This window comes from Caretta caretta, chromosome 1 (genome assembly GCF_965140235.1).
Source record: "Caretta caretta isolate rCarCar2 chromosome 1, rCarCar1.hap1, whole genome shotgun sequence".
In the NCBI taxonomy this organism is placed as follows: domain Eukaryota; kingdom Metazoa; phylum Chordata; order Testudines; family Cheloniidae; genus Caretta; species Caretta caretta.
Window position 1 is genome coordinate 315,781,850 of NC_134206.1, and position 14,837 is coordinate 315,796,686.

The 14,837-nt window shown below is 40.9% G+C and overlaps 1 protein-coding gene across 2 annotated transcripts in view; it reads left to right on the plus strand.

Annotated features, from left to right (window-relative positions):
- TUBGCP6 (tubulin gamma complex component 6) overlaps positions 1-7,071 on the plus strand; it is a 29,465-nt gene extending 22,394 nt beyond the window's left edge. The window contains exons 21-26 of one of the 2 annotated variants that reach the window (XM_048836866.2): positions 905-1,046; positions 2,539-2,733; positions 3,068-3,200; positions 3,437-3,650; positions 4,844-5,043; positions 6,592-7,071. In XM_048836866.2, the coding sequence (XP_048692823.1) occupies positions 905-1,046; positions 2,539-2,733; positions 3,068-3,200; positions 3,437-3,650; positions 4,844-5,043; positions 6,592-6,683 (976 nt within the window). In that variant the 3' untranslated portion in view covers positions 6,684-7,071. Of the gene's footprint in view, positions 1-495; positions 882-904; positions 1,047-2,538; positions 2,734-3,067; positions 3,201-3,436; positions 3,651-4,843; positions 5,044-6,591 lie in introns of those variants that run through there. The other variant, XM_075124464.1, reaches the window with a different exon arrangement.
- Positions 7,072-14,837: the final 7,766 nt, after the last annotated feature.

Sequence of the window (14,837 nt, forward strand, 5' to 3'; positions counted from 1 at the left end):
TTATTTTTTCTTTGCTGGTTATTTTCCCTTGAGACAGAGCTGTACGAAAATCTACTTACTACTACTTCGAGTGCTGGTCCGGTCCCTATGTGTATTCCACACATGTGTACACATGCATGCCATGTGCCTGAGTCTGGAAGTTCTTCAAAGCAGTGTCCCTTGACTCACACATGCGCATTAGCTTCCCTCATGTTCCCAACCAAGGGTATAATAGGTGGCGCGGGTTGATGCCTCTCCAGTTCCTTCTTAACACTGCATGGCTTTGGTTGAAATTGTGTCCTTCATTGTATACTAGATATAAAATCAATATAAAAATAAACTAGATATAAACTAGATATAAAATCAATTTACAATTAGTTTAGTTTACAAGTATAGGGTATAGGATAATTTCCTCCCACCCCTGCCTTTGGGGAAAGTCTTCCCCGGTCTCGGGACTATCCCCAGAGTTCCAGGGTTCAAGAATTGCATCTCCTGCCCTCTCTCCTTCTCTGTCAGTGACTAGCATCAAAGGTGCCTGTATTGCCTGGGTGAAGTACACATCTCTGCAAAGATACAGACATGACACTTGCTTAACCAGTCTGGATCCCACCAGATGAAAGCTTCGTAAAGGGAGGTTACTGCTAATGTGTTTTCCTATGATCCATGTAGTGTCAGTCTTCAGATATGCTAGCAATTCCAATCAAACTATAGTTCTCAGTAGTGGTAGGTTTTAGTTCTGTGTCATCCTGGATATTATCTGTATATAAGGTTTCTCCCATTTTCTTTTGTGCATGTGAATGTCATACAAGCTTTTACATTATGCTAGATACTGAAACGTTAATTTGATAGTAATATCCATGACTGCATTTTAATAGCAAGGAAAGAATTGTTCTTAAGAGTGATTGTCACTTCATGTTTTTATTAGTGTTTCCCTTGTGAACAAAGCGATAGTCGATTACTACTTTGTGGAACTGAACATAGAGAAGCATTTTGAAGCACTAAGACATTTTTTGTTAATGGAAGATGGAGAGTTTGCTCAGTCACTTAGTGACCTACTATTTGAGAAGGTATTTGCTGGCTTGTTTTATAACTCTGGTATTTGGTCATTTGCAATAGGCATGATGTCTGTGAACCTCTAGTATCTCATACAGTGATATTAAGGACTGTTCCCAGCGTTGACATAGGTAGCTAAAAAAAACCAATATGAGTAAGGGTGGTAGAGAAGTGTGGGTTAAAATCCTGTCTGCTATTTTTCCCCTTACCCATTTTGTATCCCCTTGTGCCAAGGCAGCAAATTCTGTAACAGAGGCCCTGCTGAGGCCCTAAGGACTGTGGGCCAAAATGCACCCTCTCTTAGAAATGCCCATGAGAGGAGCTACACGAGGCCCAAGAAACTCTGTAAGAGCAGTATATTTGGCTGATATTCTCCCTGAGAAATGGGGCGGTGGGATTTGGCAGACCGCAGAGGATGCCAGGTGCCTGACCTCTAAACTAAGCAGAACTTGGAGATGTTCAGGGAAGAAAACCCCCTGTCCTGTGAAAGGCTAGATTGTTTGCTCTATTGCTCTGGCCCCTGCTGCCTAATGGCAGCACAGCTGGAGGACACTGTTGCCACTGATTGAGTCCCACCACTCCCCTCCATCACCCTCCCACTTCAAAAATCCCACAGTGCACTGCTGAAGGAGAATTAGGGAGGAGAATATTGGAATCTGCTGCAGAGGTGGCACTTATATGCCCTATTTCTGTGTCCCGGATGAGGTTCACCTGAGTAAGGTCACAGGAAGGATGGTTTGAGCTTATGTCTAGCTATCAGGACATGCATGGGCACAGGATAGTTAACACCAACTCTCTAGAACCTGAGAGCATTTTGGTCACGATTGAGAAAAGTACTTTAGCACATGCTTAACTTTGATCATATGTGAGAAGTTCTGCTGAAGTCAGTGGGGCTGCTTGTGCTTAAATGTTTTGAGTCCGAGTCTTACGCTCACTACTGTCATTTTAATAGTCGCAGGGGGATCAGGATAACATAAATGAAATGTTTAAAACGACATGATGTTTGTTGTTGTTCTTTATTCATTTTGAGACTTGACACCTGCAATTCTGAATTTGCTATGTAATTCTATTTTATATTTTCCATAACAGCAGTTAAGTCTTTGTATTTTGAAAAGTGAATTAGTAAGTTCTCATTTGGATTTTCAACGAATATATTAATTTCATTAGTAAACAGATGTTGGAAAACACATTAAAATTGCTTTAAAGTGCTAAAGGTGAAAATTCAGAGGTTTATTTCACAGTATTAATTTTGATTCTGTCACATTAATGTGTTGATTAGGTTGTTCTGACGTTGATCATCATGGTACTGAGCCAAAAGATTAAGGGCAAAAATTTCAAAAGCAGCCAATTCCCATTTTCAAAAATGAATAAAACACTTGTGGCTAAGCCACTTTTGAAAATGGGACTTAGGTCATTTTAGGTGCTTTTGAAAAATTTACCTTAAAGCAAGAACATGACTTGTATGTCTCTAAAAATTGTGTGTAATTAAGATTTCTTTTTTTCAAGCTTGGTTCAGGGCAAACTCCTGGTGAACTTCTGAATCCACTGGTTCTCAATTCTATCTTAAATAAAGCATTACAGTATAGCCTTCACGGAGACACCCAGCTTGCTTCCAATCTTTCCTTTGCACTCAAGTACCTTCCAGAAATGTTCAAACCCAATGCTCCTGATGCTCTGAACTGCTTGGAGCTACGGTACAAGGTAAGAAAGCATATAGAAAAGATTATTTGAAAGTTTTATACTTTGCTCTTATACCATAATCATTTGAGCATCCATGTTTCTTGTTCTTTGATGTATAGTAATTGATGATTTACTACCTCCTGGAGGAAAAGAGTCAAGAAATTAGGCTAATCTAAGTGAATTTATAGGGTTCACTCATCCTGGGCATTCTATGATGCCATTTATAAATTCATTCAGTTATGTTTCAGCAGCCTGTAGTACCTGTGACTGAAAGGGTTGTGAAATATTCTGAAATGATCAAATATGACATGGACAGGTAACATTAATGGCGCTTGGTTTTATATATATATTTTAGGTTGATTGGCCTCTGAACATTGTCATTACCGAGAGCTGCATGAATAAATACAACAAGATCTTCTCCTTTTTGCTGCAGTTGAAGCACATGGTGTGGACTCTCAAGGATATTTGGTTCCACTTAAAACGTACTGGTAAGATAAATTAGAAAAGGTACTGCATAAAAATGTGTTTAGCTCCATGTGCCAGACAATAGATTGTAAACATACCATTTAAAACAGGTACTTTGGTCCTTAAAAGTCAAAATTTATTCAAGGAAACTTGTTTGGAATTTGAGACAGGTTTCTGCTAATAGTTTTGTCAAACCATGATTTTTATGGGAACAGTCTCTACAGCGTCAACAATAATATCTTTCTGTTTTTATTTTCAGCATTAGTGAGTCGTGCATCAAATTCTGTTCAATTTCGACAGCTTCAGCTGTATAAACATGAAATGCAGCACTTTGTTAAAGTTATTCAAGGTTACATTGCTAACCAAATATTGCATGTAACATGGTGTGAATTTGGAAATAAACTGTCTTCTGTAGGAAACCTGGAAGAAATTCACAGAACACATGCAGAATACCTCAACAAAGCAATTTTCAGGTAAGCAAAGCAGAGAAACACTTGAAGTCAACTGAGCTGTTTCAGCTTACTCCAGCAGTGGATTTTGCCCACTCTTTTGTGTAAATATGGTATATGGCGCACGCACAGTCTGTGTGTGTGTATGTATGTGTACATGTGCATGCGTATGTATACACACAAAATGATTTCAACAAACATACACAGTAGTAATTATACCAAAAAAAAATTGTAAAAACTTTGCATAGGTACAACAGAAGCATCCAGAATATTAGTGCTGTGATGAAAAGGAAGTTCATGATTTGTAGTTAATACCTACTACTTAGGGAAATGAGTGTTGTCTGTCTGAATAAGTAGTATGTAGAAATAATCCAAATTCAAGGATTGCACACGGGCTGTCTCTATACATTTGTTTATACTTTTAATACTTACGCAGAGCTAATTTCAGGCTGCAGGATCATACCTTGGCAGAGCAGTTGTCATCTGATGTACCCAAATATTGTCTCTTAAGAAAGACCACCACCAGGGTTCATGAATAGTGGAAGTAGTACTACTTGCTTTATGAATCAAAGGCTGCTAACACTTTAAGTCTCATACATTACAGTTGTTACTAACACCAAATTGTAGAGGCCCTGAGATGTTGTGATAGAGAGCAAAGAGGAGAGTAATAGGATAAGGAGAATGGAGTTGAGAGGTAAGTAGATATGGGAGTGGTGGGATAAGAAAGGAAGGAATAGAGAGAAAAAGAAGAGGTCAGAAATGACAAAGGAGGAAGATGGCAAACAGGAGGAGTAGATACAAGAAAAGGCAAAAAGAGTGTGTCCCACTAGAAGTGGCATCTCTTGTTAGTTACAGACAAGAACAGGTGCATCCAGAAAGACCAGTTCAGGCATTGGGAAGTGGCAGAAATGATGACAGATTTTTAATTACCTGGGCAAAGTTAAGAAGAACCAGAACATGATACTTAAAATTTGATCCCACCACCATAAAAGTAAAGGGCAAGTGTCTGGATTGAGCTCTTCATATGTAAATGTCAGCAACCTTGAAGAGTAGGTAAATCATACTGGACTCAAGAGTTACATAAATTCACTCCTGTAGGGTTCCATGTTTTGTTTTGAAATGATTAGAGAAGGAACCCAAAGGATTCTCTCTGCCTTCTAACCACTCAAATAAACAATGTCTCTTTAGTTTTTTAAAGTCTATTTTTCTTTTGCTAGAGGACTATTGACTGAGAAGGCCACCCCTGTGATGAACATTATTCACAGCATCTTCAGTCTCATTTTGAAGTTCCGCAGCCAATTAATCTCTCAGTCATGGAACTTTGATGCTGGCGAGCAAATGGCTGTTCATCCCAACTTTGGTTTGATGCAACAATCTTATAATACTTTCAAATATTACTCTCACTTCTTATTCAAAGGTAGGAACTGGTATACATTATTGGGCTAATTTATATTGCCTCAGTCAACTGACACCTGAAAAACCCATCAGTTCTTGCAGTTGTCTCTGATAGTACAGCCTAAAATCAGGAGAAATATTGAACTCATTTTGCTTAGTGCATTACTTCTGGGAAAGCTAATCTCTCCATGTCCACTAACATAAAGCATCAGAAGTCTGAATTTCTTGGCATGTGTCCCAGAGCTGACAATAAGTATCACATTGGTGGTTTACGGGGAGTAAATCCATGGTAAATAATTGCTTCTTAGGCTGATATATCTTATATTTACCATTTATCTGCAATATAGTCTTTGAAACCGTATGACAGACAAAAGTATCTAAAATGGCAACACACAAAAAGTTCTTTGAACTGTATTTTACATCTTCCTACAAGTCAAATACTACATCTTACTGTGAGATTGAATTTCCTGGCTCCTGCAAGGGGTTAAGAGACTAAGGTCCACAGTCTGCTCACCTACTGCAAGATGTAGTTAAATCTAGTGCTACAGGCAAGAACTTTGCCACTGTGCAGATTTCTTGCCATGTAGTTCATGTTCTTTTTCACAATAGAATTCCTCGCGGCTGTCACCTCAGCTTGCAGGGTGTGTAAGTTAGAGAGACCCTATCTAATCTTCTACATTTCCCAAATAATACTGGTCTTACAGACCCTTCCCGTATTTCTACCAAAAAAAAAAATTCACCTTTCCATGTGAATACAGGCAGCTCCTCACTTTCCTTTGTTAGCAGACCCAATATCCAAAGGAAGTGCCACTTTTTTCTTTAAATATCAGTCTCTCACAAAGGTTGTGATCCAAAGCCTACTGAAGCCAGTGGAGAGTCTCCTGTTGATTTGAGTGGGCTTTGGATACTCTAATCCTGTATATTCTACACCTTTCTTTCTTACTTGCATGCTGTTACTGCTCGCTAATCCCCTTGGTGTATGAGATGTTTATGAAGCCAGGGCAATTTTTCTTTCTTTGATTTAAGGCCATATATTGGAAAGATCTCTTCTTTATTGTGAATGATGGTTAGCATTAGTAAGTTTATTATTCAATTTATAGTTAAGATTTGCAATCATCCCAGGTGTTTGTCTCATGGTCCCTTCAGTAACAGTGGTCTTGGCATAAGAAAACTAGCAGAGCTGCTTTCTTTTACAGAGGTCAGGCAACTCGGTAATGCCTGCCCATTGGTTAATATGATGTTATGGGAACCTAAAATTGTCCTTTTATAATAGTTTGGATAAAGTGTACTTGTAATTAGAAGAATAAAATTCCATTTATATGCACACTGTCTAGGATTGACACTTCTATTCCTTGCCTTGCATCTGATTTGTTGTACAGACAGTGAATGAGAGTACTTTGTAATTCCACAAATAGAGGAAGGGGCTCTTTTATACAATATTAACAGATTTGTTTCCATCTACATCAGACATCTCCAATAGGCTTTTTCCATGATAGTATTTGTACATTTAATTAACAGATAGACTTGTTAGAGGTTTAAATTAAGATTTGTGTATTTGCTTTTCCTACAGTGGTAACCAAACTTGTAAATAGGGGATACCAACCTCACCTGGAGGACTTCCTGCTGCGAATCAACTTTAACAACTACTACAAAGATAATTGAGCTCTAGTATAGTGTAAGGAATACTGGTAGCATGGTAAAGAAAATACAGCTACAGCTTTATGCTTACTATTTATGGAAATTGATGCTAATAACAGAGGCTTATCTTAAGAAATAATCCATTGTTCAAAATAACTTTGAAGAGGTTCCACACAGCACTTAGAATATGATGCCATTTAGAATCCATACAAATCACCGCTTCATCAGTACATTGAGAATTGATCCCGTAATTACAGATATAGGGAAGAATGGAGCCTTTTGTTATCATGGAAAGGGCATACATGTAAATCGGTTAATGTATAGTATGCATTTTTCCTTTCAGTGTTGTGAATAGATGTTCAATGTAAATATATGTTTGTGAAATAAATAAACAAAAAGATATGTTTTAAAACTTCTTGGTGTTCAGTATGCTCAAATTTGGTCCATTTAGTTTATTTAAAAACTGACGCACATTCTCAGTCTAAATCACATTTACATTTACTGTTCTGTAATTATTTCTACAAGGCTGCTAGTCACAAGGAATGAATAATATGGCTGAAATATGACATTTTGAGTACATCTTCTCAGCTGCTGGAAAGTGAGACTGGATTTGGAATATTTGTGAGAAACAGGAGGTCATTGGATCACATAACACAAAGCAGTTATTTAAAAAAGCAAACAGTTTGGTTGAAGATGTGCATAAAATGAGATTGGTATGAAAAATGGCAAACAAGAAAGTTTAGTATCCCTAACACAAATCAAAGCTCTAACTATGAATAACCTCAAATCAATGATTTTTTTTAACCAGTAGAACTAGAAATCCCATATACTTATAAACCATTAAGTTGCAAAGATAAATCATATATTCATATATAGTAGAGCTGGTAGAAACTCAGAATTTCCAAAATGGATTTTGTTCTGATTCACCTGGTGGGGCTATCCCAAAGCCACAGACCCTGGAAACGCAGGGTTCTTAGCACTGGGGCAGTGTGCATAGTGGGGCAGTTTTGAAAATTTGAGCCAAATGTGTTTATCCTTTTAGAGTTTTTTTTGGAGTTAGTTTTTTCCCCCCTCCTATTCCTCCTCCTCCCCCCCGTACATTACTGAATTTTGAAGGTTCACAGTCCGCAAGGAATTACTGTTCAGGGAAGTGTAATGCCTATACTAGGTTTGAAATATTTTGGTTTTGAGTTACAATTTTTTACAATGTCACTTTGTGCATGCACAGTAGAAAGACCCTAATAAAGCCTACAGGTGGGTGCTTAGCTGAACATGTGTGTTCACTATATATATGTGTGCTCTTCACACGTGTCTATGCATCTGTGTACATGCTCAGTTACTCACAATTAAGAGATACCAGAGGTGTTTGTTAGCTGGTGAAATGGTGACCTTTTCTTTCCGTGTTTCTAAAAGATACCTGAGGACTTTAATGCAAAAACTTAATATTTCATTGTCACTAGGTTGTGAAATCAAACATTTCGGTCAGAAAATCCCAAGTATAAAGTTGGCTGCCAACTTTAATCCCAAGTATAAAGTTGGGAGCTGAGGCTGTTCAGTTCCTTGTAGGGGCAATCCCATATTTAATATTAAAGGATTGCAGTGTTCAAATAAGGCAATGTGTATCTCAGACTGTTTCATAGCTGTGTCTGTATATACATACTTAGTGTCTTTCTTTGTCCTCAGTGGGAGGGGGAATTCACACCTGTAGAGTTATTATATAGGTTTACTCTCCCAAAATTTAGCCAGTTAATAATAAATAATGGCAACAAAACAGCAAATTTCTGATTTTTGTCTGTTTTTGTGTTAGCCTCCACTAGAGGTCAGCCAAACAACTTTGAAAGAGAATAGTGGACCAATAGAAAGAGTTGCCTGAACCACACAAATCTTTTTCTATAATAAAATTTCAGAAGCACAGTGTTAATTTTCCTATGGGTTCAGTCCACTTATCTCTGAGTCAATGGAAAGATTCCCACTGATTTCAGTGGGAGTTAGATTAAGTGCTATGTTATGAAGGGAAGATAGATAGTAATGATAGGAGAAAATTAGACATGGAAGGCACCTATAGCTTACCTAGTTCTTCTCCCAAGAGACTCTTTGCTAGTAGTTGATCTAGTTAGTTTTTAAATTTCTTGAGCACTTTTTGAGAATGATTATTCCACAGTTTAATATACTATTCAATGGCAAAAACTACATCAAAGCAGAGTTGAGGTTGCTTGGTGATAGAATCATAGAATATCAGGGTTGGAAGGGACCTCAGGAGGTCATCTAATCCAACCGCCTGCTCAAAGCGAGACCAATCTCCAACTAAATCATCCCAGCCAGGGCTTTGTCAAGCCTCACCTTAAAAATTTCTAAGGAAGGAGATTCCACCACCTCCCTAGGTAACGCATTCCAGTGTTTCACCACCCTCCTAGTGAAAAAGTTTTTCCTAATATCCAACTTAAACCTCCCCCACTGCAGTTTGAGACCATTACTCCTCATTCTGTCATCCGCTACCACTGAGAACAGTCTAGATCCATCCTTTTTGGAACCCCCTTTCAGGTAGTTGAAAGCAGCTATCAAATCCCCCCCCCATTCTTCTCTTCCGCAGACTAAACAATCCCAGTTCCCTCAGCCTCTCCTCATAAGTCATGTGTTCCAGCCCCCAAATCATTTTTGTTGCCCTCCGCTGGACTCTTTCCAATTTTTCCACATCCTTCTTGTAGTGTGGGGCCCAAAACTGGACACAGTACTCCAAAATTGGACACAGAGATGAGGCCTCACCAATGTCAGATAGAGGGGAACGATCACATCCCTCGATCTGCTGGCAATGCCCCTATTTATACATCCCAAAATGCCATTGGCCTTCTTGGCAACAAGGGCACACTGTTGACTCATAGCCAGCTTCTAGGTCCTTTTCTGCAGAACTGCTGCCAAGCCATTCGGTCCCTAGTCTGTAGCGGTGCATGGGATTCTTCCGTTCTAAGTGCAGGACTCCGCACTTGTCCTTGTTGAACCTCATCAGATTTCTTTTGGCTCAATCCTCTAATTTGTCTAGGGCCCTCTGTATCCTATCCCTACCCTCCAGCGTATCTACCTCTCCTCCCAGTTTAGTGTTATCTGCAAACTTGCTGAGGGTGCAATCCACACCATCCTCCAGATCATTTATGAAGATATTGAACAAAACCGGCCCGAGGACCAACCCTTGGGGCACTCCACTTGATACCGGCTGCCAACTAGACATGGAGCCATTGATCACTACCCGTTGAGCCCGGCAATCTAGCCAGCTTTCTATCCACCTTATAGTCCATTCATCCAGCCCATACTTCTTTAACTTACTGGCAAGAATACTCTGGGAGACCATGTCAAAAGCTTTGCTAAAGTCAAGGAACAACATGTCCACTGCTTTCCCCTCATCCACAGAGCCAGTTATCTCATCATAGAAGGCAATTAGATTAGTCAGGCATGACGTGCCCTTGGTGAATCTATGCTGACTGTTCCCGATCACTTCCTCTCCTCTAAGATACTGAGCTGATACAGAACACTGACCTGAGCAACACAAGGAAATGCACAGTAAAGGTTGTCCATGCAACATTAACTCCACCCTGCTTCAGCATAGCCCCAGTTTGCCCTGTTAATATACATACCTTTACTCTGCCAACCGCAGAGCTGCTGAAATGTACAAGCTGTTTATTTCATTTTAAAACCCATTCACTCTCACCCATAGCATTCCATCTAACACTAGTAAACACTATTAAAGGACAAAAAAGAAAAAAAAGTTTCCCACTAATCAATTGCTAATACGTGGCAGCAAAGTCCGTGCAGTTGCCCTGACCATAGCACAAAATTGTCCATTTTTTTAACGGTCATTATGTCCTGAATTATGCATAATGTCGCCATGACAAAATGTATCCATAACTATTTTACAATGGAATAGTGTTGGGTGCGCTGGCAGTGCATGCCTCTCTCACCTAAGCTCCCACTCTCATCTCCCCTACCATACATCCCCATTTATTCCGCTCCCCATAACCCCCCTTTCCTCACTGCAGCCCCAAGCCCCTGACTTCCTATTCCCCCACTCCTCTGCCTGCTAATAGCCCCTCCCCGGAAGCATTCACATGTCTAATTATTTTCCCCCGAAGACTTTGATTATATTCCCCCAAAATAAAATTGTCACCTGTAACTCCCAGCCAATGAGTTCAAAACTCCTTTTGCCTTAAACAGAAGCTCCCAGCTAATTTAGCCTTAGTTTTATGTTAGCTGAAGGGGGAATTCAGTCAATTAGAAGTCTGTGATTCATCTAAAGAGACAAGATGGGTGAAGGTAATACCTTTTATTGGACCAACTTCTGTTGATAATAGGAGACAAGCTTTCGAGTTTACACAGAGCTGCTCTTCAGGTCTGGGAAATTCAGGCTTGGTCTACACTGGAGAGTTAGGGTGACTTAAGGCAGCTTATGTCAGCCTAACTATGTCAGTGTCTACACTATGGCCGTGCTGCTGCTATATAAGAGCCCTAATACACTAATATAATAATTTCATCTCCACAAGAGGTGTAGGCTTATGTTGGTGTAGTTAGGGCAAAGCAGTGTCTGTGTAGATGCTTCATTCCTTACATTGGCTGTTGGCTATCATTCTTGTCAATTTCAGTCATGAAATTGACAAGAAAGCCAGCTCCTGGCTCCCCAGCCAGGCTGCTGCCTGTCTCTGCTCCAAGCTGGGCTGCCACCTGGTCTCCCCACTCCCCAGAAGGAGCCCTGCTTCCCCTCTGGGTGAGGATTTACCTGCTGGGAGTGAGAAGCCCTGGGTGGCCGCCTCCCACCGAGGAGTGCCCCGGGATACGCCAGGGAAGGATGGCAGAAGAGATGGGGTGAGCCATGAAAGAACCCTCCTTCTCCCCGCTTTCCCCAGCAGCCTGGCTGAACCTGTAGAAGGATCATTAACGGGGTTGCGACCGGGGGGCAGCTGGGCTCCTTGCGGGGAGTTGCACAAAGCTAAGAGACCTCACTCTCAGCCCCCAACACTGCCCCTCCTCAGTTGGTGGAAGCGCTCCTGGTGAGGATGCACACTACTAACAGAAGGAGAGTAGTGTGGACATCATCCACTGCAGTGGTGCACTGGCTGTAAATTGACCTAACATAGGGCGACTTAAGATTGTAGTGTAGACATGCCCTAAAAAATGTACATTTTCTTAAATACTATTCTCAGTTTGGGTCCACCAAGGATTTAGTGGGTACTATGCACTGCCTTATTTAAAACTTGATAGATGGAGACCATTTTGACTTGCACCACATCAATAGTTTGATCTCTAGCTCTGAGCAAAACAAAAACAAAACTCAACCTAGAAACTTTTTTTAAAAATGGCTATTTGGGTGGTTGTTTTTTTATCTTTGGAACCCCTGGCTCAAATACCTCCAAATTTGGCTCAATAACCCTCCTGAGGCACACCAAATTTCAAAGAAATCCAACTGAGCATGTCAATTTTACATGAATTAGAAATGTTTACCTTTAAACAGATGTCATGACACAAACTAAACTATAGTGATGCAACCTTAACTACAATGCAGCTAAAGTTTTCCTGATATTTACTCTAAAATCCTCTTATTCCTATTTTAATTAATAACTCCTTCTACTGTGCTTCTTCCTGCTTGGCATTTATCCCTTTCAAAAGCTCTTAGAGAGATTGTTCTTGTTTTCACTTAGCTAAGCTGCAGTTATTTTAATCCTCTTTTGTAGTTCCTGCCACCCCTGTAGTTATAATTGCTGCTTTACTCTGAACTTCTTCTCCTTTCTAGGTATCTGTCTAGCACTGAGGGGTCCAGAACTAAAGGGAGCACTTTAGATTCAGTCTCAGTAGATCCTTATAGAGAGGGGACTCTCTTTTTAAAGACAAAAATAGCTTTGGCAATTAGAACATAGCTTCTAAAATATGTGAAAGTCAATTGGGTTTATATTTGAAAGGTTTCTTAGTGAGAAAGTGCCAGTCTGAAGGTCTATATATTATATCAACCAATAAAAGCAAGGAAAACCAGTGCTATGGCAGACAATGTGTGTAACAAATGCTACTCCATCTAGTTCCTAATCACTAAAGATTTGATATTTTACAAGAAAAATGCATGTGTGGGAGCCACTGCAACACCAGTATGCTCCATAGGAATATTTTGCAAAGCCAAGCTTTTTTTCCTACATACATGCATAGGGAAACCATTAATCATAGTGGATCAAAATGAAAGGCAACCAAGTACTGAAGAACTGAATCATTACAGATTCGTAGTGTCCAAGGTGAGAAGGGACCATCATGATACTGGCTAACCTAGTGAGGAGGGCTTTAAACTAGGTTCACCGGGGGAAGGAGACCAAAGCCCTGAGGTAAGTGGGGAAGTGGGATACCGGGAGGAAGCATGAGCAGGAGTGCATGAGAGGGCAGGGCTCCTGCCTCATATTGAGAAAGAGGGAGGATCAGCGAGTTATCTCAAGTGCCTATACACAAATGCCAGAAGCCTGGGAAACAAGCAGGGAGAACTGGAAGTCCTGGCACAGTCAAGGAATTATGATGTGATTGGAATAACAGAGACTTGGTGGGATAACTCACATGACTGGAGTACTGTCATGGATGGATATAAACTGTTCAGGAAGGACAGGCAGGGCAGGAAAGGTGCGGGGATTGCACTGTATGTAAGGGAGCAGTATGACTGCTCAGAGTTCAAGTATGAAACTGCAGAAAAACCTGAGTGTCTCTGGATTAAGTTTAGAAGTGTGAGCAACAAGGGTGATGTCATGGTGGGAGTCTGCTATAGACCACCGGACCAGGGGGATGAGGTGGACAAGGCTTTCTTCCGGCAACTCACGGAAGTTACTAGATCACAGGCCCTGATTCTCATGGGAGACTTCAATCACCCTGGGACTTCAATCTGCTGGGAGAGCAATACAGCAGTGCACAGACAATCCAGGAAGTTTTTGGAAAGTGTAGGAGACAATTTCCTGGTGTAAGTGCTGGAGGAACCAATCAGGGGCAGAGCTCTTCTTGACCTGCTGCTCACAAACCGGGAAGAATTAGTAGGGGAAGCAAAAGTGGATGGGAACCTGGGAGGCAGTGACCATGATATGGTTGAGTTCAGGATCCTGACACAGGGAAGAAAGGAGAGCAGCAGAATACAGACCCTGGACTTCAGAAAAGCAGACTTTGACTCCCTCCGGGAACTGATGGGCAGGATCCCCTGGGAGAATAACATGAGGGGGAAAGGAGTCCAGGAGAGCTGGCTGTATTTTAAAGAATCCTTATTGAGGTTACAGGGAGAAACCATCCCAATGTGTAGAAAGAATAGAAAATATGACAGGCGACCAGCTTGGCTTAACAGTGAAATCCTTGCTGATCTTAAACAAAAAATAGAAGCTTACAAGAAGTGGAAGATTGGACAAATGACCAGGGAAGAGTATAAAAATATTGCTCGGGCATGCAGGAGTGAAATCAGGAAGGCCAAATCACACCTAGAGTTGCAGCTAGCAAGAGATGTTAAGAGTAACAAGAAGGGTTTCTTCAGGTATGTTAGCAACAAGAAGAAAGTCAAGGAAAGTGTGGGCCCCTGACTGAATGAGGGAGGCAACCTTGTGACAGAGGATATGGAAAAAGCTAATGTACTCAATGCTTTTTTTGCCTCTGTCTTCACGAACAAGGTCAGCTCCCAGACTACTGCACTGGGCAGCACAGCATGGGGAGGAGGTGACCAACCCTCTGTGAAGAAAGAAGTGGTTCGGGATTATTTAGAAAAGCTGGACAAGCACAAGTGCAAGGGGCCGGATGCGCTGCATCCGAGAGTGCTAAAGGAGTTGGTGGATGTGATTGCAGAGCCATTGGCCATTATCTTTGAAAACTCATGGTGATCGGGGGAAGTCCCGGACGACTGGAAAAAGGCTAATGTAGTGCCCATCTTGAAAAAAGGGAAGAAGGAGGATCCTGAGAACTACAGGCCAATCAGCCTCACCTCAGTCCATGGAAAAATCATGGAGCAGGTCCTCAAGGAATCAATTCTGAAGCACTTAGAGGAGAGGAAAGTGATCAGGAACAGTCAGCATGGATTCACCAAGGGCACGTCATGCCTGACTAATCTAATTGCCTTCTATGATGAGATAACGGGCTCTGTGGATGAGGGGAAAGCAGTGGATGTGTTGTTTCTTGACTTTAGCAAAGCTTTTGATACGG